The sequence below is a fragment of the Mustelus asterias genome, unplaced genomic scaffold (assembly GCF_964213995.1).
Source record: "Mustelus asterias unplaced genomic scaffold, sMusAst1.hap1.1 HAP1_SCAFFOLD_196, whole genome shotgun sequence".
In the NCBI taxonomy this organism is placed as follows: domain Eukaryota; kingdom Metazoa; phylum Chordata; class Chondrichthyes; order Carcharhiniformes; family Triakidae; genus Mustelus; species Mustelus asterias.
The window spans coordinates 26,064-49,510 of record NW_027590189.1 but is presented as its reverse complement, the minus strand read 5'-3'; the positions used below and the strand labels follow the sequence as shown (position 1 = coordinate 49,510).

The 23,447-nt window shown below is 44.9% G+C and overlaps 1 protein-coding gene across 1 annotated transcript; it reads left to right on the top strand.

The window, feature by feature from the left end:
- Window positions 1-1,146: 1,146 nt before the first annotated feature.
- On the top strand, window positions 1,147-22,248 carry LOC144485497 (uncharacterized). The gene is made up of 7 exons (XM_078203642.1): window positions 1,147-1,403; window positions 3,945-4,033; window positions 5,435-6,405; window positions 6,872-7,818; window positions 12,494-12,558; window positions 17,844-18,019; window positions 19,208-22,248. Exons 3-7 carry the CDS (start codon window positions 5,539-5,541, stop codon window positions 19,967-19,969), a joined length of 2,817 nt encoding a protein of 938 aa, XP_078059768.1. The 5' UTR covers window positions 1,147-1,403; window positions 3,945-4,033; window positions 5,435-5,538; the 3' UTR covers window positions 19,970-22,248.
- Window positions 22,249-23,447: the final 1,199 nt, after the last annotated feature.

Here is a 23,447-nt window from a genome sequence, read left to right as displayed (position 1 = left end):
ATTCAGTTCAAGGGCAATTGGGGATGGGCAATAAATGCTGGCCCAGCCGGCAATGCCCGTGTCCCAAGGATGAATAAAAAACAACATCAGACACGTCTCTGTCCGATATTAGTTTACTGTCCCCTTTAATATATTTCAGAAATTAGATGGGCACATGAAGGAAATAAACTTGCAGGGGAAAGGGAATATAGAAAGGGAATGGGACTGACTGGATTGTTCTACAGAGAGTCGGCATGGTTTCGAGTTACTGAATGGACTCCTTCTGCGCCGTAATGACTCAATGAGTGAAAATATATAACATAGCTTCAGTGCTACATTATAAAACGAGAATTAATAATAAACGTACTTTGTTACAGAACCATAAATATTATACCAAATCTACAATATAACAATACAAGGCATATCTCTGTCCTATATTAATTTATTGTCCTTTTAAATGCCAGCCATCACCTGGGGAAACCAGCCCTTTAATTGTGAACATTAGGAAAGGGACCTTTTAGCCAGACAAATCAATGAGTCAAACTGAGGGAGCAAAGGATGTCAATGTCTTTAAGAGAAAGAGAAACCTGGGCCAACCTTTCCAGAGTCTGCAGCCTCCCTGGATTCACTCCGTTTCCCTTCAGTTGCTGCAAGTCCCCAATTTCCCCCAGAATGAGAAAAGAACTGGAAAGGGAGAGAAAAGAAAGTGTTTTACTCACAGATGTTGAAGACAGAAGGAAGTTTGAGTCTGTCTGAAGCTCAATCTTCATTCAGAGTGAGAGCAGCAGCAGCTTTGCTGGGCAGGAATGAACAGCCGAACAAGCTCATTGTCCACTTCCGCATTCAGACAATGGGGGAGCTCTGATTGGCTGGAGGACCAGAGAACTTCCGGTCCTCCAACTTTCCATTGGCCAACACCTCAGCATACAGGTCAAATGGTTGGCTCCCCCCGCACATGCGCATCTTCCCCTCTCCCTTGGACATGCGCAGTCCCGGGCCGAGGGAGGGGGCGATCACGACGCGGCTTCTCGCTCTGGCCGGAGCCGTCAGCCGGTTGATTGGAAACCGTGGCTGGAAGAGGTGAAGGGGGAGGGGGAACAATGGGTGGGGGCGGGGCTCCCGGGTCCGCGCGCCCGGGCCTGAGCACTGGAACCCGGAGACGTCATCGCGGAGCAGAATGATTCCTATTGGCTGATTTAGGCAGAACTCTATTATGGACGTCACAATGCGGAAGTTGTCCAAACTCCCTCCTCTGGGCAACATCTGGGAGGAAATCAATGTTTCCCCCTTTCCATTTCTTTTCTCATTCTGGGGGAAATTGGGGACTTGCAGCAACTGAAGGGAAAGGAAGTGAATCCAGGGAGGCTGCAGACTCTGGAAAGGTTACAGATGAAGACCGGATTCAGGAACAGGACTAGGCCCAGGTATATTTTTGTTTCTCTCTCAAAGACATTGACATCTTTTAGTTCCCTCAGTTTATCTGGCTAATAGGGTAGCCTCTTACCCAATGTTCACAATTCAGTTTTCCCAGAAGAGGGCTAACATTTAAATGAACTGTAAATTTGTATGGGAGAGAGATATGTTATTTATGATCCCATATTTTTTGTCTTGAAATATACAGCAGTGTGGCTGCTTTATCAATTTCCAGTGATGCAGAGATTACAACATAGAAGGAAATGCATTTGGCAACTTAAATCCATGCTAACTCTCCGTGGTAGCCATGATGTGGAGATGCCGGCATTGGACTGGGTTGGGCATAGTAAGAAGTCTCACAACACCAGGTTAAAGTCCATCAGGTGAGTGACCTGAGGAAGGAGCAGTGCTCCAAAAGCTCATGATTCCAAATAAACCTGTTGGACTTTAACCTAGTGTTGTGAGACTTACTGTACTCTCTGTGGAGCAATTTGGTCAGTTCCATATCCTTGAGCTCCACGTCACATTGGAATGGATGAGAGTTCCAGATGAAGTGAGACTGGGGTGGAGTCGGGCGATGTCACTGAGATGGGAATAGGCGATTTTGATGATGTTGTGGATATGTGGTTGGAAGCTCATCTTGGGATGAAATATTTCACCATGGTTGTGAACAGTTTGGTTCAGCCTCAGACAGTTACCAGGAAGATAGAGTTGCTGGTGAGGGAGTGGAGTTTGTAGTGGGGACTGAAGACAATGGGTTCAGTCTTCCCAGTGTTTATATGAAAGAAGTTTCAGTTCTTTTAGTACTGGATTTCAGACAAGTCAGGATTGTGTGCGAGTTGTGGGGGGAGAAACTCGGAGGTGATGGCGTTCACATCTACCTGCTACCTCGGTCCTTCTAGGTGGTGGAGGTTGAGGATTTGGGAGATTCTGTCAAAGTTCCCATTGAGTTCTAGATGTATAAAATCCCTCTCCTTCACCCCGGCCCCTTCTACTTCTCTCTGTCTCCACTTGAGACCAGGTGCCAGATTTCCTTTCTTGACAGACATCAGCATAACACTTGGGTTTTTATGATAATCCAGCAGCTTTCCTCTGTGTGGGTTTCCTCCAGGTGCTCAGGTTTTCTCCCACAGTCCAGAGATGTGCAGATTAAGTGGGTTAGCCATTTCCCTTAGTGTCCCAAGACATGTAGGTTAGATGGATTAGCCATGGTAAATGTGTGAGGGTATGGGGATAGGGTGGGAGAGAGGCTCTGGGTAAGATACTATGTGAGAGAATTGGTGCGACCCATAGGTTGAATGTCCTCCTTCTGCACTGTAGGGACTCTATGATAATGTGGGAAAATGTGAAACAGTTCATTTTGGAAGGGAGATCAGGGGAGTATTATTTAAATGGGGGAAAATTCTGTAAAGCTGCAACACAACAGGACTTGGGGGACTTCTGCACAAAACACAGAAACCTAGCACACAGGTGCAGTTGGTAATCAGGAAGCCTAATAGAATGTTGGCCCTTATTTCAAGTAAAGTAAAGTTTATTCATTTGTCACAAGTAGGCTTACATTAACAATGCAATGAAGTTACAGTGAAAATCCCCGAGTCGCCACACTCTGGCACCTGTTCAGGTACACAGAGGGAGAATTTAGCATGGCCAGTTCACCTAACCTGCACATCTTTGGACTGTGGGAGGAAACTGGAGCACCCGGAGGAAACCCACGCAGACACAGGGAGAATGCGCAAACTCCACACAGACAGTGACCCAAGCCGGGAATCGAACCCGTGTCTCTGGCGCTGTGAAGCAGCAGTGCTAACTGCAGTGCCACCATGGTTGGAGTATATGAGTAGGGAAGTCTTGCTGCAACTGTACAAGGTACTGGCGAGACCATATCTGGAGGACTGTGAGCAGTTTTGGTCTCCTTATTTAAGGAAAAACATTATTTCATTGGAGGTAGTTTACAGTAGATTCACTTGGATTATCCCTGTTATGGAGGGATTGTTTTATGAGGAAAGGTTAAACAGGTTGGGACTCTCCTCATTGGAATTTAGAAGAATGAGGGGTGATCTCATTGAAGCATATCGGATTCTTAAGGGACTTGAGAGGGTAAATGCTGAGCGGATGTTTCCTCTCATGGGAGAGTCTGGGACCAGAGGGCACAGTCTCAGAATAAAAGGTGCCAATTTAAGACTGAGATCAGGAGCAATTTCTTCTCCCAGAGGGTTGAGAGTCTTTGCAACTCCTTGCCACAGAGAGCTGTGCGGGCAAAGCCCTTGTGTATATTTTTGAACAGTAAGGAAATCAAGGGTTACGGGAAAAGGGCAAGAAAGTGGACATGAGGAATGTCAGATCAGCCATGATCCTATTGAATGGGTGACATTTAATCCCTTCCCTGCAGGACATCAGTGAATCACTTGGGTTTTTATGACACTCCAGAATTTTCATGGTCACTTTTTCCTGGTGCCGGCCCCAGAAATTACCAGATTCATTCAGCTCCATTTCACAACCTGCCTTTGTGTTTTTGTGGGTTCTCTCTCACATTTTTTTTCTTTTAAATTCAGTGTCACAGAGTTTTAGAAGTGGAGGATTTGCAGTCAGGAATCTTCGAACAAACATCACATCAGGATCTGACGGAGCTGCCCAGTTAACGGTAACTTGATTATCATTCGGATTTTAAACATTGAAGGAAAAAGCATTGTTCACAGTAGATGAAACTGTTCTCTGTGTGGACGCGGCTTCAGTTGATCATCTGGCCTCAGGAGCTACAAATATAAACATCCCGGGGAGGAACCATGGAACAGTGAGGACAGTGATGAGGGATTCAGTTACCCGTCTGAGCTGGAAGCTCATCGTGCACCGGGGAGAGGCCGTTCACCGGCTCTGTGTGTTGGACTGATTTCACTCCATCAGCCAACCTGTTGGCTCACTGACATATTCACACTGGGGGGAGATTGTTCAAATGCTCCAGAGATGGAAAGGGATTCATTCAGTCATCCCACCATATGACACACAAACGTGTTCACACTTGAGTGATTTTGTTAATTGCCCAGACTACGAGAAGAGCTGTAAAAGTTCCAGGGAAGTGATATCCTATCAACGTGTCCAAACTGACGAGAGACCGTTCAGGTGCTCTCACTTTGGGACTGAGTTCAGGCGATTATCTCACCTCACAGTACACCAGCAAATTCACACTGGGGAGAGGTTATTCCTCTGCTCTGATTCAGTTGAAAAAAATTACAAGTAAATCACTATTTGCTATAGACCAAAGAAAGATACTTTATTGGAAGAGTAAGGGTCACAAGGTAAAACAAGCCAAGTTCCAGAATATTAAACATCCAGAGATTGTAAACATCAACAGAAACAAACCCAACAGGTATCAGGTGGGTAAGTGGAACTGATCCACTTCAGATCAGCCATGATATTATTGAATGGCGGGGCAGGCTCGAGGGGCTAGATGGCCTACTCCTGCTCCTATTTCTTATGTTCAAACTATCAGAATGAACAGAGTTCAGTCTTGGATTAACAGCAGCAACAACAGCAGAATCCAATCCCAGTAATCACTGCTGAACTCGCCGGTGTGTCAGCCGATTAGATGATCGATTGTATCTTTCTCACATGTGGAGCAGGAGTCTGGTCTCTCCCCAGTCTGAACTCGCTGGTGTGTGTCTTGGAGGTGATGGTTTTTCCAGGCATCAGCTGCTCTTATCTTTCTGTGGGTGGAGTTATGGGTTTGGGAGATTCTTTCGAAATTCAAATTCAGTTACGGATCTATGAAGTTCATCTCTTTTACCCTCTCCTTCACATCTCTCTCTCCTCCCATGGAAGCCAGAGTCTTGTGTAAGCCTCGACTGGGTGGCAGGTTCCCTTCTCTAAAGAACATTAGTGAACCAGTTGGGTTTTTATGAGAAACCAGCAGTTTTCAGGGTCACTTTTTCCTAGCGCTGGCCCCACAAATTACAAGATTAATTTTGCTCAATTTCACAACCTCACTTTGTGTTTTTGTGGGTTCTCTTTTACATTTCCTTGATTCTGTCTTAAATTCATTTTACAGAATGTTTGAAATGTTCACGATCAGGAAAGTCAAACCAAACATCACATCAAAATCTGACGGAGTCACTCGATTCATCAGGACTTGAATATCATCGGCCTTTGAACATGGAAGCAAAAAGCACCATTCACGCCAGGGAGAAGCGGTGGAAATGTGTGGACTGTGGGAAGGGATTCAGATCCCCATCTGAGCTGGAAATTCATCGACGCAGACACACCGGGGAGAGGCCGTTCATTTGTTCCGTATGTGGGAAGAGATTCGCTCAGTTCATCTGCCTTCAGCTGCATGAGCGACTCCACACCGGGGAGAGGCCGTTCACCTGCTCGGTGTGTGGAAACGGATTCACTCGCTCATCCCACCTGCTGAAACACCAGCAAGTTCACACTGACAAGAGAGAGTTTCAATGCTCCAATTGTGAGAAGAGCTTTAAAAGCCCACACGGACTGAGGGAGCACCAGCGCATTCACACCGAGTACACACTGTTCAGCTGCTCACAGTGTGGGAAGAGTTTCAGGACAGCAACCCACCTTCAGACACACCAACGAGTTCACACTGACAAGAGACCTTTTAAGTGTCCAGAGTGTGGGAAGTGCTTTAAAAGTTCTGGTGAACTGATGTCCCATCAGCTTGTTCACACTGAGGAGAGACCGTTCCAGTGCTCTCACTGTGGGACTGGGTTCAGGCGATCATCTCATCTCACTGCACACCAGCGAATTCACACTGGGGAGAAGCCATTCATCTGCTCCAAGTGTGGGAAGGGATTCGCTCAGTCCTCCAACCTGCTGACGCATCAACAAATTCACACTGAGGTGAGGCCGTTCACCTGCTCCGAGTGTGGAAAGGGATTTGCACGATCATCCCACCTGCTGACACACCAGCGCATTCACACTGGGGAGAGGCCGTTCACCTGCTCCGAGTGCGGGAAGAGATTTACCGAATCATCCAATCTGGTGAAACACCAGCGAGTTCACAGATGACGGCTCTGCTCTGATTCTGCTGTTGTTCATCAGATTCAGGACTGAACCTTGTTCATTCTGACATTGGGGAAGTGTTGATGATGTTGCTGCAAAGTACAGTAACTGGGCTGGAGTCGACAGAAACCTCAGGACATCTCTGTACAGTCAGCCTCCACAAACATCAATGTGGTTAGGGGCAGTGACCTGTTTTCAGTGAGATTGGGTGAGGGGTAATATTGGTCTCAGCGGGGTAAACCACATCAACAATGTGATAATGAGCAGTGTTCTGTTTGCAGTGAGATTGGGTGAGGGGTAATATTGGTCTCAGCAGGGTGAGCTCCCTGCTCTCCTTCCAAATAGAAGCCGTGTGATCTTTCACCTCTGCCTGAGCAAGCAGACGGGACCCTCGGGTTAACATCCTCATATTGGTGAAGTGAAGAACCTTCATTCTGAGACAATTGAAGAATCAGCACTTAATCAATAGATGTACTTGTCAGACTGGTCAGACCGAGTCATTCGGGCTTCCTTCCGGTTCTGTGAGCAGAACATTGGCGAAAACATCGAAGATCTGAGATCTCTCAAGGCACTGAGGGAAATCGAGGACTTCATGCCAACTCCAGAAGAGAGCAGCAATGAGGAGATGGATATGATCAGGGCTGCGATACCAATGATTGGTGCGGAAGAGGCAGATTCCAGCAAACCACAAAACAAGTATGCGGGTTGGAGAGATTGGGAATTCGACAAATGGAGACGGCTAACCTGTCAAGTCATTGGTATACACTATTACAATCATGATAAGATATCAAACAGTTGGATGAAGGCTGCGGACCAACTTAAATCTCATCGTTACATTAATAACCTGTTAAGATGTAATCTGCATCCCGCGAGGGTGACCCTGTCAAGAGGGCAACCCTTTGCCACAAAAACCTGTCGAAGATGTGAAACTCTCGGTCATATTTCTGGCTTCTGCCCATTTGTAAAGAACCGCAGGATCAAACGCCATAATACGATCTTGGAACAGCTGCGCAATTATGTTGGAAAATACGGCTGGACATCTTACCTCGAACCAAGACTCATTGGCAAAAACGGTACCCTCTGGAAGCCAGACATCATCTTCAAGAGGGAGAAGGATCAAAGGGTTGCAGTGGTGGATGTGACAGTTCGTTTTGAGGACAATTGCGGCAGTCTGGAAAAGACGTGGAATGAAAAGTGCATGAAGTACCAACATCTTGGACCTGAAGTTGAAAAGTTGACTGGATGCCTGGATCCCCGTTTCTTTGGTTTTGTTGTTGGCGCCAGGGGAAAGTGGCTGGAGAAGAACAACAGCCTCATCACGTACCTGGGAATAAAGAGATACCAGTCATTCGCCCAACAAATTTCAAGACTCACCCTGTCACTCACGTTGGAGCTGTTGGGGATCTTCAATGACAGGTGAGAGATGATTACTACCGCAATACAAGCTTGGAGCTTGTCAGACCATGGGGCTCGCAGCCTGCCAGGAGGCCATATGGACTTGTATGGAACACTCCATCATTGTATGTTTGGCTCGTTGTCTGTATGTTTATGCTTATGTTTATTAAAGGCACCTTTTACATCTGCAGGTGACCAATGGGCAACACGTCAGCTCAGTGACAACCACTGTTTGCTGTGCTGTGCTGTGCAGATACAGAGGCCTGAATCGTATCCACGGTTTGGGTCAATGCCTGTGGGAGTTTGCACATTCTCCCTGTGGTTGCGTGGGTTTTCTCCGGGTTCTCCGGTTTCCTCCCACATTCCAAAAACGGGTATGTTGGCCGATTGGTGACACGAAATTGTCCCTTAATTCAATATACTTAATCTGGCATGTTTGCAATATTCCAAATTCCACCCCCAGTTATGGTGGAGCATGGTTCAATGGGTACCGACAACTTGGCTCATTAGGCCCAGTTAGATCTGGGATGACTTATGGACGGCATACTTTGTGACCATCAGCTGACCTCAGCTCATGTTCCTCAATTTAGATCGGTGGGACCTCGACTGTGGTTCCACTAGAGGTTGACAAAAACGTCAACAAGCGACGTAAAGACTCGAATAAGGCACTCATTGAGTGTGTTAAAAATAACCTGTAACACAAGTTTGTAATGTTTTATTATAATAAATAATATGATTTTACGTACACTGGTCATAAATCATGAGAACTGTCAAATTATGTTTTCCAGCCAATCTAGAAAGATAAGGTAGAGCTCACAAAACATTTATGGCTTTGACAAGTTACATTAAGTTGGGGAATAAATGGGACCTTACCCAAGTTGTCTCATTTATTCAGGAGACCTTTGTACTCAGACATCAGGAGATGCTCGGAGGTGTCAGGGGCCAATCAGACAATTAAGTTAATCAATTATCATTCAATACTGTGGCTAATCTGAGTTAAGGAAATGTGAGTTGAAGGGGTAAAAATAAAGGTTTGAGTCACCATTCTGTTAACATGTTATCCACCTTGTCTGATTATCATTTCACTTCTTTGGCCTGATCAACCGTGAAAGTTGTGAGACGTCTGTTTTATTGTTAAAGATGAGCTTTCTCCTCCTCCTGTCAATCACTGTTGATTCAAACTTTGCTTTTTATCTTTCTAACTTGTTACCTTTCTACCTTTTAATGGTTAATAAATCTTTTGAATTTACCAATTAGAATGTTCATTCTGGCCAGATAGTTAAATCTTGTAGATTTAATTTAAAATTGGGGATTTATTGCAAACAACTTCTACCTGATAAATCAACATCAAAGCGCAAATGCTGCCTGGATTTGGTGTCTCGGTGTAAGTGGTCCCTGGATTTGGTTTCTCAGTACATGTGGGCCCTGCACTGCTTTCAACCCATCTGTCTGTCTCAGATCTTTCATTGATTTCAATTTAATGGAAACTGGGGATTGGGACCTGTCAACATTTGAAATATATTTACAAATGTTTGGAGGGTTTCTTACAGTTGGGACCTTTCTCTGTTCTGTCCACTCAAGATGTTGGGTAACAGACTTTCTCCTGTGAATATCCAGCTGTAGTTTTGGGCCCTGATGTGTTTCCTTGTTCATCTTGTTGACTCTAAATATTGAATCTTGTGGTTTCATACATCAGATAATCAAACTCCCAACAACAGATTGTCTTTAACTGACTTTATTACAGCACTGCAATAATAGACAGAGTATAGTTACTTGTCTGCAGAACAGAGGCAATATCCTTGATTCAGAGCTCTCTATCCTGAGCAAGCTATTCAGTTGTGTCAAATTGCTACAGAAGAGTCAATGATAAAACCAGACTGACCACCCCGCATTGACCTAGGTTCCAGAAATGATAAAAGCACACTGTTCCCAAGTTAATCCTGCAAAGAATTCCTGGCTAACAGCTGGGGGCTTGTGCCAAAGTTGGCAGAGATTTTCTGAAAGATGTGGGTTCACCTCAACTTAAATGTAAGACTTAAAGTCAATTACAATTGTTGGGTTTAGTTGGGAGAGCTGATCTAAAAGGGACTTTCATTTACAACTAGCTACAGGACCATACTGGGTGCAAATCTTGTTACAAGCTTTACAGAATTTACTAAGTTAATCACATAAGTACAAAATGCAAAACTTAACAAAGGCAGTGGAAGCAGTCAGTTCACTTTGTAACGCTGGCTCACAACTTCCAGCCGACTGAGGCGCTGTTTCTTGTTCTGTTGACGTCGTCTATCTTCTTCCTGCTCAGCTTCTCTGAGCTGTGAACTGGGCAGCTGCAAGCTGATGGTTATTAACCCTTTCTAGACACAGCTCCTGTACACGATCAATGGTGTTCCTGAACTCTGGTTCACCATGATCAGTCCCTGATTGATTTAGGTGGTGTGTAATCAGTTTCTGATTGGTTTCTTAATGGTGATGGTCATCTACTGACCATTTCCTGCAATCTCCCGACTGGCCCTCTAATGTGTCAGTTACTTTCAGAGTTTGCCCCACATGCCTTTTCTGTGATTTCATTAAATTTTATGGCTTTGTACTGAGATAATGGAGGCCTAAAGACATCTTCTTTGTCACTTAATTGAGAAAAGCAAGTTTATGGTGTCAGATCCTAATGGTTAACATTTGGGTTCATTGTCTCAAATGTCTCATTGATGTGTAGAAATCCTGTAGAGTTCTCATTGGGGCAGGTGACTATCAGTATATTTTGGTTAAAGAAAGTGCTTGCTGGTTTTTGTAGTGGTTGCCAGATCTTGGAACACAGTTAATTAAAAGGACACAAAGTGACACACAGCCTTAAACTAATACAGAAATTACAAAGTTACTTCAGATCTGAAATCCAAAGAAAGTGGGCATCAAATCAGTGTGTAAAAGGTGAGATAGCAGGAAACACAAATACAGTATGATACATTCAATTGATAAATGTTCAAAACTAATGAGTTAGAATAACTACTGCACTATGAAAATTAAACTGAAACCTTTAATTTTTCAAACCAATGATAGTTATATAGTGTGAAGGAAAGTGATTGCTTCTTTTAAGATATTACAAGTTAAAAGATTAAACTAATTTATGACACAATGCTGAAGGTTTGAAACTTCACAGCTGGTTTCTTCACACAATATGGCCTCTAATTCAAGTATAACTGTTGTTGTCAATGGCTGAGGAGTTAACAGTTCCAGACCTCAGCTCATCCAGATTTGATGGGATCCACAGGACTCTGTAATTAAAGTATAAAAGTGTAGGTTTACACCGACCTCGGGTCATGTGATGTATTTCACTTGTCAAATAAGGATGCAGCGACAGACAAAGCCAGTTACATGATACGAATGTATTATAATTAAGCAGAATATCGTATCAGGTTAATTGATTAATAAGCTTCAATTACTTGATCATTACACATAACTGAGCTACAAACTATTAACATGACCGTTCCTACAGTCAAACAGTCCAGTCAAGCAACAGGCTGACACAGTCATACTTTGAATCATATCTTACTGCCAATGTCTCACAGGAACAAGGAGCAGGATTCGGCTATTTGGTCCCTTGAGTCTGCTCCACCATTTAATCAGATCAGGGCTGATCTGATAGTAACCTTAAATCTGCATCCTGCCTACCCCCAGTAATCTATCACCCACTTGCTTGCCAAGAATCTATCGACATCTGCCTTAAAAATATTCAAAGATTCTGCTCCCACCGCCTTTTCAGAAGAGGTTCACGACCCTCTGAAAGAAAATATTTCACCTCATCTCTGTTTTAAATGTGCGAACCCTTATTTTTAAACAGGGACCCCGAGCTCTAGATTCTCACAGAAGAGGAAACATCCTCTCCACATCAACCTGTCAAGACCCTTCAGGATCTTCCATGTTTCGATCAAATTTATCTTACTCTTCTAAACTCCAGCAGACACAAACCTAGCCTGTCCAAGCTTTACCCATAATCCACACATTTCTAGCATTAGTCTGGTCAATCGACTGCTTCCAATGTATTTACATCCTTGCTTAAACAAGATGACCAATACTGTACACCGTACTCCAGATGTGGTCTCACTGGTGCTCTGGATAACTGAAGCATAACCTCCATATTTATGTAATCAATTCCTCTCACAAATGAGAGCTTTCCTAATTACTTGCTTTACCTGCTTACCAGCTTTTTGTGATTCATGCAAAGAACAAAGAACAGCACAGGAACAGGCCCTTCGGCCAACGCTGATCACATTGTCCTATCGAGACCAACCGCTTATATCCCTCTATTCCCCGTCTGTTCATGTGTTTATCAAGATAAATCTTAAATGTCGCTAAGGTATCTGCCTCAACCACCTCACTTGGCAGTGCATTCCAGGCCCCCACCACCCTCTGTGTAAAAAAACCTTCCCCTGCACATCTCCACTGAACCTTTCTCCCTTGTCTTGAACTTCTGTCCCCTTGTAATTGTCATTTCTGCCCTGGGAAAAAGCTCCCAACTGTTCACCCTATCCACACCCCTCATAATTTTATAAACGTCTATCAGGTCGCGCCTCAGCCTCTGTCTTTCCAGGGAGAACAATCCCAGTTTATTCAATCTCCAGAACACTCAGATCCCTCTGCATCTCAGAGCTCGACAATCTCTCACCATTTAGATAATCTGCTTCCCTTTTATTCTTCCTGCCAGAATATCCTGTCCTACCAGCAGTTCAGACCTGAGTAGAGGGAGCAGCACAGAGGTGGACAGTGCAAGTGAGTCATCCTGGGAGTCCTCAACTTGAAATTCTTTTTTATTCATTCGTGGGAAATGGGCATTGCTGGATGGCCAGCATTTATGGCCCAGTCCTTGTTGCCCTTGAACTGAGTGACATGCGAGGCCATTTCAGAGGGAGTCACATGTAGGCCAGACCGGGTAAGGAGAGCAGATTTCCTTCCCTGAAGGGCATTAGTGAACCAGATGGGTTTTTTACGATAATCAACAATGGTTTCATGGTCATCAATAAATTCTTAATTCCAGATTTTTTTCATTGAATTCAAATTCCACCAACTGATGTGGCAGGATTCGAAACCCGGTCCCCAAATCATTAGCTGAGTTTCTGGATTAATAGTTCAGCAATAATACCACCAAGTCATCACCTCCCCTAGTTCAAGATGGAGTGTAGGAGAACAAGTCAGGAGCAGCACTGGGCACCCTAAAACTGAGATTCCAATCTGGTGACTCTATAACACGGGACTATAAGCATGCTAAACAGCAGAGGCAGCATGTCCCAGGCAGGACCAAGCGATCCCACAAACAACGGATCAGATCAGAGCTGCAGTCCCCCCACATCCAGTCGTGAATGGTGGAGGACAAGAGAAAGCTCCACAAACATCACCATCCTGAATGACTGGGGAAAGAAGTGGATCAGTGAAAACAACTGTGATTTGTGTTTGGTGATCACGGATGTGTTACTGATGCCTTCCATAGATTCCAAGGCCAGGAAAGACACTCTGGAGGGTATGGGGAGCTGGGACTTGTCCAGGAGAGTAACAAGGTATGAAAACTGAAATAATCTAGAACTAGAAAGGAGAAAAGGTCACAAAAATGCAGCAATTGGTAACAAGACATTGATTAATCTTTTCTTGTCCTGAAGAAATGAAGGTCTCAGCTTTGTGTCTTAAACAATATTAGTTAATTTGACATTTATCCAGAGTAATAAACTCCAGCCCAGTTATAGCGATCACTAACATCAGCGAAAACACACCCCAACTGTCAGAATGAACATGGTTCAGTCCTGGATGTGATTAACAGCAGCAATAACAGCAGAATCCAATTCCTCCAGACACTTGCCAATTTGCTGGTGTGTTAGAAGATGGGTTGACTGAGTGAATCCCATCTCACACTCAGAGAAGGTGAACGGTCTCTCTCCATTGTGAGTGTGTTGGTGTCTCAGCAGGTGGGATGAGTGAGAAAATCCCATTCTGCACTCAGAGCAAGTGAACGGTTTCTCCCCGGTGTGAATGTGCTGGTGTGTTCGCAGGTTGGATGAGCGAGTGAATCCCTTTCCACAGTCAGAGCAGGTGAACGGTCTCTCCCCAGTGTGAACTTGTTGGTGTCTCAGCAGAACACTTGAGGTCTTAAAGCTCTTCTCACATTCAGAACATCTGAAAGGTTTCTTATCCGAGTGAACAAGTTGGTGTGATCTGAGGCTGGTTAAATAAATGAATCCTTTTCCACACAAGGAGCAGGTGAACGACCTCTCCCCAGTGTGAACTCGCTGGTGTTTCTGGAGGCTGGATAACAGAGTGAATCCCTTCCCACACACTGTACATCTGAATGGCCTCTCCTCATTGTGAACTCGCTGGTGTATCAGCAGATCACTTGTGGTTTTATAACTCTTCTCACATTCGGAACATTTGAAAGGTCTGTTATCAGTGTGAACCAGTCGGTGTGTAGCGAGGTGGGATGATCGTGTGAATCCCTTCCCACACACAGAGCAGGTGAACGGCCTTTCCCCAGTATGAGTGCGTTTGTGTTCAATGAGATTCTGTGATCGCTTAAATAACTTCCCACAGTAAGAGCAGCAGAACTGTTTCTCGGTGTGAATAGATTGGTGCGTGACCAGGTCCTCAGGGCTTTTAGAGCTGTGATCACCGTCAGCATGGTTAAAAAGCCTCTCTTCAATGTGAACTTGCTGGTGGGTCAGCAGGTGGGATGACTGAATGAATCCCTTCCCACACATGGAGCAGGTGAATGGTCTCTCCCCAGTGTGACTGCGCCGATGCATTTCCAGCAGAGATGGGTAACTGAATCCCTTCCCACAGTCCCCACATTTCCATGGTTTCTCCATGGTGCCGGTGTTCTTGTCTGTTCAAGCCTTGTCCACACACAACATGTGTATTGCTTCTAAGTAAGGCTATTAAGGGTTATGGGACAAGGCAGAAAATTGGATTGTCATATCAGATCAGTCGTGATCTCATTGAATGGAGGAGCAGACTCGATGAGTCCAATGGCCTAATTCTGATCCTAATTCTTATGATCTTATTGTTCTCTGCTGTGAATGGTGTGATGTTTCTTTCAGGCTGTGTAACTGGTTAAAGCTCTTTCCAGTCAGTTCACTCTCACTCAGGTGTGTGTCTCGGTGCTTTTCCAGTCACACTGATGTTTGAAATTGTTCCCCACCACCAGAACAGACAAACATTTCTCCTTCCACATTTAAAGGTCGATGGTATTCAGGTTCTGATGAATTGAGTGACTCTGTCAGATCTTGATGTGATGTTTGGTTTCAGTTTCCCATCTGCAATTCATCGCCCTTGTGGACCTTGTAAAAGACATTGACAGAGTCGGTATCGCTGTCAGCACAGGACAGAAATTCACAACAAACAATTCTAGTTTCCACGGAATATTATTTCAAATCTTGTTTCCCCAATCTTGTGAACCAATCGAACTTCCATCTGAACTAAACCAGAACTTTGTTTCCAGTGTTTGTGAGACACTCTGTACCCTGAGTTGTGGAAGATATCGAGTGTTTCAGTCGACACTGTCTGCTCCCTCTCCAGGACCACACGAGCACGGACAAGAAAGTTAACGTTTATTTTTATTAGTCACAGGGAAGGCTGACAGTAACACTGTAATGAAGTTACTGTGAAACCACAGAAGAACCACAGCCAAGTTACCCTCTGCTGAACTACAAATTACTGTTTTAACCAGCCCCAAGAGCAGGTCCAGGAAAAGATCCTCTGACCTCCCCAGTCTCCTCCACACTGGGCAGCCAACGAACAGGAGCGTGGGGCAGAGCAGAAGTGTAACTAAAAGTGGAGAAGCAGCTCCTTCAGGGGTTGCAATCTCTCACACTGAATATGTACGTGGCTCATGGATTTCTCGAGGCTGCAAATTAATTTAAAGAGGAGAAAAAACAGTGATAAACACAAAGGCAGGTTGTGAAATTGAGCTGAATGAATCCGGTACTTTCTGGAGCCGGCACAAGGAAGAAGTGACTCCGGAAGCTGCTGGATTGTGATTAAAAACCCAAATGGTTTGTTAATGTCCTTCAATGCAGGAAACCTGCCACCCATCCAGATCTACACAAGAATTCAGCCTCAATGGGAGGAGAAAGATAAAGATGAAACAAGGAGGGAATGAACGGCAAGGACTTTATACATCTACAACTGGACAAGAACTTTGACAGAACCTGCCAAACTACAACCTTCACCAACTCAAAGGATGCAGGAAAACTATCACCTCCAAATGTCGTTTTCAATCTCAAATCTCAAAACAACTTGTAATCCTGAGGTAACCTGTATCCTCCTGCATTTAAGGGGCAATTTAGCATGGCCAGTCCACCTAACCTGTACACCTTTGGGGTGTGGGAGGAAACCGGAGCACCTGAAGGAAACTCATGCAGTCACAGAGAGAACATGCAAACTCCACACAGACAGTCACCCAAAGCTGGAATCGAACCCGGGTCCCTGGTGCTGTGAGACAACAGTGCTGACCGCTGTGCCACCCTGTGCCACTGTACTGTGTTGCTCGGAAATAAGTTTTAGGATTTTGGCCGAGTGATTGTGAAGGCAGACCAGTATACTACCAAGTCAGAATAGTGCGTGATTCTGAAGAGTAAATGCAGGTTATGGGGTCTCCATGCACAAACTGCCCTTATCCATGTTGGAGAAGAGGTTTGTAGTTTTGGAAGGTGCTGTCAAAGGAGGTTTAGCCAATTGCTGGTAATTCTAGTCATGTCCATGTTCCAGTTGTGAACTCGCTGGTGCCTCAGCAGTGTGGATGAACGACTGAATCCCTTCCCACACACTGAAAAATTTGAAATTTTTCTAAATGTAAATTTAATGAAAATCCCTGACAGAACTACTTTTTCCTTACTTGAAACACAGCTTTAAATGGTCCATTTGTTTCTCGAGTCGGTTCCATGAGCAACGCCTTCAACTAAACAAAATCAAAACACTGCAGCTGCTGGAAATCTGAAATGAAAAGAGAAAACGTTGTAAATACTCATCAGGTTAGACAGCATCTATGGAGACAGAAACAGAGTTAATGTTTGCAGTCACTGACGCTCCTCTAATAAAACACATACCAATAGCTGCTGTTTAACAGGGCCGTGGATCCTACAATCCCATGTGCCCCAGAAACCGCTCTATCCATCACACACATTTCCCATTATGACACTTCTGTGTCAAGAGGATGCGCTGTTTAAAAGTTGTCAAGTTCAATTTTTGCGTGTTCATGTTAATTAAAGATACAGTTCGACTTCCCCCTCATTATGTATCAATTTCAGATACTTCGGTTGAGAATTTCCATTCCCCTACTTTCTGTTGGATAATGAATGCCTTGAGTACTTAGAAATCATAGAAACCCTACAGTGCAGAAAGAGGCCATTTGGCCCATCGAGTCTGCTCCGACCACAATCCCACCCAGGCCCTACCCCCATATCCCTACATATTTTACCCGCTAATCCCTCTAACCTACGCATCTCAGGACACTAAGGGGCAATTTTTAGAATGGCCAATCATCCTAACCTGCACATCTTTGGACTGTGGGAAGAAACCCACGCAGACACGAGGAGAATGTGCAAACTCCACACAGACAGTGACCCGATCCGGGATTCGAACCCAGGTCCTTGGAGCTGTGAAGCAGCAGTGCTAATGACTGTGCTACCGTGCCGCATAGATTACAGTATAATTTGATTCCTAATGTTATTGACTGCACCCGTATCCCTAATTTTCACATCGCAGCAGAAAAAGCTCACCGTTCCTAAATGAGGAGTTTCGATGGCGTGCGCTTTACCCAACATTCCTCGCGGTGGGGAATGTTCCCTATCCACAGCACGGGAGAGAGGTGCACATGCGCAGTCAGGACGTGTTTGGCGCATGTGCAGCGTGGATGATGGCAATGGGGAGAGACATTCCTCTGTCTCATCAGCAACCGGTAAGGATGCGTAGACATGGAGGGAGGATTGGAACCGGCAGATGGACGGAGAGGGTTTCTAAATATCTGGTGAAGGTCTCAAACCTCTAATAGTAATCCGCAAGTCCCGTGTTTGTAGCTTCAGGTCTTTATCCCGAGACGAGGCTCAGGTTAACAGCCGCCATCTTGATTCAGCAGGGAGCAGAGCGCATGCGCTGGTGTCTTGGTGACGCAACAGTGAGTGGGCGGGGCTTCAGCGTTTTCCGCTCCCAACCGGGTCCTAGTGACCGGAAAGCATCGCAAACTGAGCAACAGGTTTGAAACACCCACTCCCAGGGAAAAATGGAGTATGAAAGTAAGCTCGCAGGAACATAAAAACTGACTGTAAAAATTTCTATAGATATATAAAGAGAAAATAAAGAGAAGCACTGCTGCTTCACAGCTCCAGGGTCCCGGGTTCGATTCCCAGCTCGGGTCACTGTCTGTGTGGAGTTTGCATATTCTCCTCATGTCTGCGTGGGTTTCCTCCGGGTGCTCCGGTTTCCTCCCACAGTCCAAAGATGTGCAGGTTAGGTTGATTGGCCAGGTTGAAAATTGCCCCTTAGAGTCCTGAGATGCGTAGGTTAGAGGGATTAGCGGGTAAATATGTGGGGGTAGGGCCTGGGTGGGATTGTGGTCGGTGCAGACTCGATGGGCCGAATGGCCTCCTTCCGCACTGTAGGGTTTCTATGATTTCTATAAAAATGATTGACAAAATGTTAGAAATGAGAGAATTCATCACGGGGAATAAAGGGCCGAAAGGCCTGTTCCTGTGCTGTATAGTTCTTTGTTCGAGGGCCGAAGGGCCTGTACTGCGCTGTAATGTTCTATGTTCTGTGTTCTATGGATCTGTCAATCACCCTCAACCAGCAACTTCAGGAGAATTGGGAGGGTGAATATTAGATACAGCAGAGTGAGAATGGAGGGAGAGTGTGTGGGATGGAGTTCACAGCTTTGGGGAATGAGAGAGGAAAGAATGTTCCAGAGAAACTAGAATTGTTCTGAATTTCTATCCTGTACTGACACTGATCACTTTTGTAAATTCTTTTTACAGGATATTGGAAGGGGAGGATTTACAGACAAATTTCAAACCAAACATCACATCAACATCTGACATCCTCACTCAATTCATCGGGACCTGAATATTTCGACCTTTGATTCTCGAGGGAGAAATGTTTCTCTGTTCTGTGCTTCAAAAACTTTAATCATTTGTGTGACTTGAAAAGCACCGAGACACACACACACCCGAGTGAGAGTGTTCCAGTGCACTGACTGTGGAAAGAGCTTTAACCAGTTACACAGCCTGAAAATACATCGCAGCATTCACAGTGGGGAGAGACTGTACCCGTGTTCTGTGTGAGATTTAACTGATTGTTTAACCTGGAGAGTCACAAGGACACCTGCACCATGGAGAAACCATGGAAATGTGGGGACTGTGGGAAGGGATTCATTTCCCCATCTCAGCTGGAAGCTCATCGACGCAGTCACACTGGGGAGAGACCATTCACTTGCTGTGTGTGTGGCAAGGGATTCAGTCAGTTATCGAATCTGCGGACGCACCAGCGAGTTCACACTGGGGAGAGGCCGTTCACCTGCTCTCAGTGTGGGGAGGGATTCACTCGGTTATCCAGCCTGCAGACTCATCAGCGAGTTCACACTGGGGAGAGACCATTCACCTGCTCTCAGTGTGGGAAGAGATTCACTCAGACATCCCACCTGCAAACGCACCAGCGAGTTCACACTGGGGAGAGACCATTCACCTGCTCTGTGTGTGGGAAGGAATTCACTGACTTATCCAGCCTGCGGGGACACCAGCGAGTTCACACTGGGGAGAGACCATTCACCTGCTCTCAGTGTGGGGAGGGATTCACTCAGTCATCCGCCCTGCGGAGACACCAGCGAGTTCACACTGGGGAGAAGCTGTTCACCTGCTCTCAGTGTCTAAAGGGATTCACTCAATTATCCCACCTGCAGACACACCAGCGAGTTCACACTGGGGAGAGGCCATTCACCTGCTCTCAGTGTGGGAAGGGATTCATTGACTTATCCAACCTGCAGACACACCAGCGAGTTCACACTGGGGAGAAACCATTCACCTGCTCTCAGTGTGGGAAGGGATTCACTCAGTCATCCACCCTGCGGAGACACCAGCGAGTTCACACTGCGGGAGGCCATTCATCTGCTCTCAGTGTGGGAAGAGTTTCAGAGCTTCATCCGCCCTGCTGAGACACCAACCAATTCACGAGTGATGACAGGGGTTGGATTCTGCTGTCATTGTTTCTGCTCTCAGTTACATCCAGGACTGCATTTTGTTCATTCTCACAGTTGGTCAATAGGGAGGGTCAGAGGGTTTCTTTCTGCTGGACTGGCCGGTCTCACAACTTTGCCTCCAGTGGGCTGATGCTCTTTGAGTCTTGTTGTGAATACCTGGTTTCAACTTTCACACGGATCACAGAGTGACAGGGTGTGAGGAAGTTAAGACATGTTTAGTCAGCATTTATATTTGAAACACCGCCTAAATGCCCATCTAAGGCAGCGAGTTCCAGATCATTACCATTCGCTGCATCAAAATATTCGTCCTCACATCCCCCTCCACTGCATCTCTGACCCAACACCATAAATCTATGTCCCCCTCGTCCTTGTCCAATCAGCTAATGGGAACAGCTTTTCTTTGTCCACCTGATCTCAACCTGTCAGAATCTTGTCCACATCTATCAAATCTCCCCTCAACCTCCTTTGCTCCAAGGGGAACAACCCCAGCCTGACATTGACAATAAAGAACAAACTAACAGAATATGTTAATACCTGAAATCAAATGGGAATGTTTAATTTCTGTTTTAAAGATATTGTGAATATATTGTCCTGGACAATAAAGGAATTGGAATAACTCACCTTGGGTGTGGTTGAATGGAATATATCAATCTGATATCCACCTACAGTCTAGTGAAAGTCTGGAATGTGTAGCTGGAAATCCCTTCCTAACAGCACTGTTGGTGTACTTACACCTCAGGCATTGTAGCAGTTCAAGGAGGCAGTGTTGGGGTTGACCATGGCCGAGGCAGCTACAGACAGCCACATATTCTGTTATAATTGAAGGACTGCAGATTGAATGTGAGGCATTATGGGACTGGACTATCTTGACCACATTCCTGTGACTGCTCAGTTTCTGCAATCACGGACCATTAAAGCTGCTTAACAGGGCCCCAACAGAGGAGCTGGTGAGAATATTTACTCAGAATGAGTTAGAATTAAACTTATTCCAGCACCGGCTTGTGTTCAGCGGCTGAGATTCCCGAATCTGTAAAAAGGGGGTCTGACCAATCAACAAACGGTGATAGGAAGCTGACTAAGAAATTAAGAAGCCTTCTCAGGCATTGTTTAAATTATTTTATCATACATTTGTGATAAGAACTGTGAGAGACTTGTGACCCGATAGTCGGTGAAGTGATGGTATACTCCAAACAAGTAGCACTGGACTGAAAAACGGACCTCTGAGAGTAGATTCTGATGGTTATAATCTTACCCAAGCATGGCCAGCGAATAATCAGAGCTCGAGTGGGGACCGGACAGATCTCTTACCTGCCACTTGGAAACTAAGAACAAGAAACTTATAGATAAAATGATTAGAGAATAGAGCCAACGTTTTGAGTCTGGAAGACACTTTGTAAGAGCTCTTATGAAGTGTCATGCAGACTCTATTCTCTCTCCACAGATGCTGTCAGACCTGCTGAGATTTTCCAGCATTTTCTGTTTTTGTTTCAGATTCCAGCATCCGCAGTATTTTACTTTTATGATAAAATGATTAGTTCTGATTGGAATCCCCACGACCCTCCCGCAAAACAGAGGGAGTGGTGGCAAAGGGAGAAAAAGGATAAGGATGATAAAGTCTGGGTTCTGATTCTCTGAGCGCATGTAGAATTAACAAAATGAGTGAACCAGCTTATAAAGAATAGAAGTTACCCATCCCTAACAAAAACTGATCAAATAAAATAGGTTGAGGAATATAACAAAAAAATTAATAGATGAAGTTTAAAATCATTTGTTTTGTTTTAATCTTGTGCAAAGTGATGTAATTGTGTGCCAAGTTTTTTCTGCTCACTCCCTACCTCTTTAGGCTCTGTAGAAAAGTTAACCCTTTCAGCAGACAGTTCATTTGTTTTTAAATCGCCTGAAAACTCATGTCTATTTTAGTTTATAATTGAAGATTTATGGGAATTGGCTCAGATGGACTTTTGACATTTTTAAAGTATAAAAAAGTGATCTTGAGAAGGCAATTTGGTAGAGAGAGGTGGAGGGAGAGATGTTTACAGAGAGGTTTTGAGAGCTGTTGGTTTTACAAGTTATCCACGTTTTTGGAGCGGTCACTTCATGTCCTGGTCTGAGAGGGATGGAGAGAAGTCTGTTCAATTGTTAATGTTAAGCTTTCTCTATTAACTGTTAATCGACAATCTGTTTTTTATCTTTCTGACTTGTTACATTTTTAATGATTAATAAACTTTCTGAATTCACCATTTAAAGTATTCTTTCTTGCCATTTGGTTAAGACACTGGAACCTAGAACATCGAACAAAGAACATTACAGCGCAGTACAGGCCCTTCGGCCCTCGATGTTGCACCGACCAGTGAAACCAATCTAAAGCCCATCTAATCTACACTATTCCAATATCATCCATATGTTTATCCAATGACCATTTAAATGCCCTTAATGTTGGCGAGTCCACTACTGTTGCAGGCAGGGCATTCCACACCCTTACTACTCTCTGAGTAAAGAACCTACCTCTGACATCTGTCCTATATCTTTAAAGCTATGTCCCCTTGTGTTAGCCATCACCATCCGAGGAAAAAGACTCTCACTGTCCACCCTATCTAATCCTCTGATCATCTTATATGCCTCTATTAAGTCACTTCTTAACCTTCTTCTCTCTAACGAAAACAGCCTCAAGTCCTTCAACCTTTCCTCATAAGACCTTCCCACCATACCAGGCAACATCCTGGTAAATCTCCTCTGCACCCTTTCCAATGCTTCCACATCCTTCCTATAATGCGGCGACCAGAACTGTATGCAATACTCCAAGTGCGGCCACACCAGAGTTTTGTACAGCTGCAACATGACCTCATGGCTCCGAAACTCAATCCCTCTACCAATAAAAGCTAACACACCGTACGCCTTCTTAACAACCCTGTCAACCTGGGTGCCAACTTTCAGGGATCTATGCACATGGACACCGAGATCTCTCTGCTCATCCACACTACCAAGTATCTTACCATTAGCCCAGTACCCTGTATTCCAGTTACTCCTTCCAAAGTGAATCACCTCACACTTTTCCGCGTTAAACTCCATTTGCCACCTCTCAGCCCAGCTCTGCAGCTTATCTATGTCCCTCTGTAACCTGCAACATCCTTCCGCACTGTCCACAACTCCACCGACTTTAGTGTCATCCGCAAATTTACTAACCCATCCTTCTACGCCCTCATCCAGGTCACTTATAAAAATGACAAACAGCAGTGGCCCCAAAACAGATCCTTGCAGTTCACCACTAGTAACTGAACTCCAGGATGAACATTTCCCATCAACCACCACCCTCTGTCTTCTTACAGCTTGCCAATTCCTGATCCAAAATCAGCCTCAATCCCATGTCTCCGTATCTTCTGCAATAGCTTACCGTGGGGAACCTTATCAAACGCTTTACTGAAATCCATATACA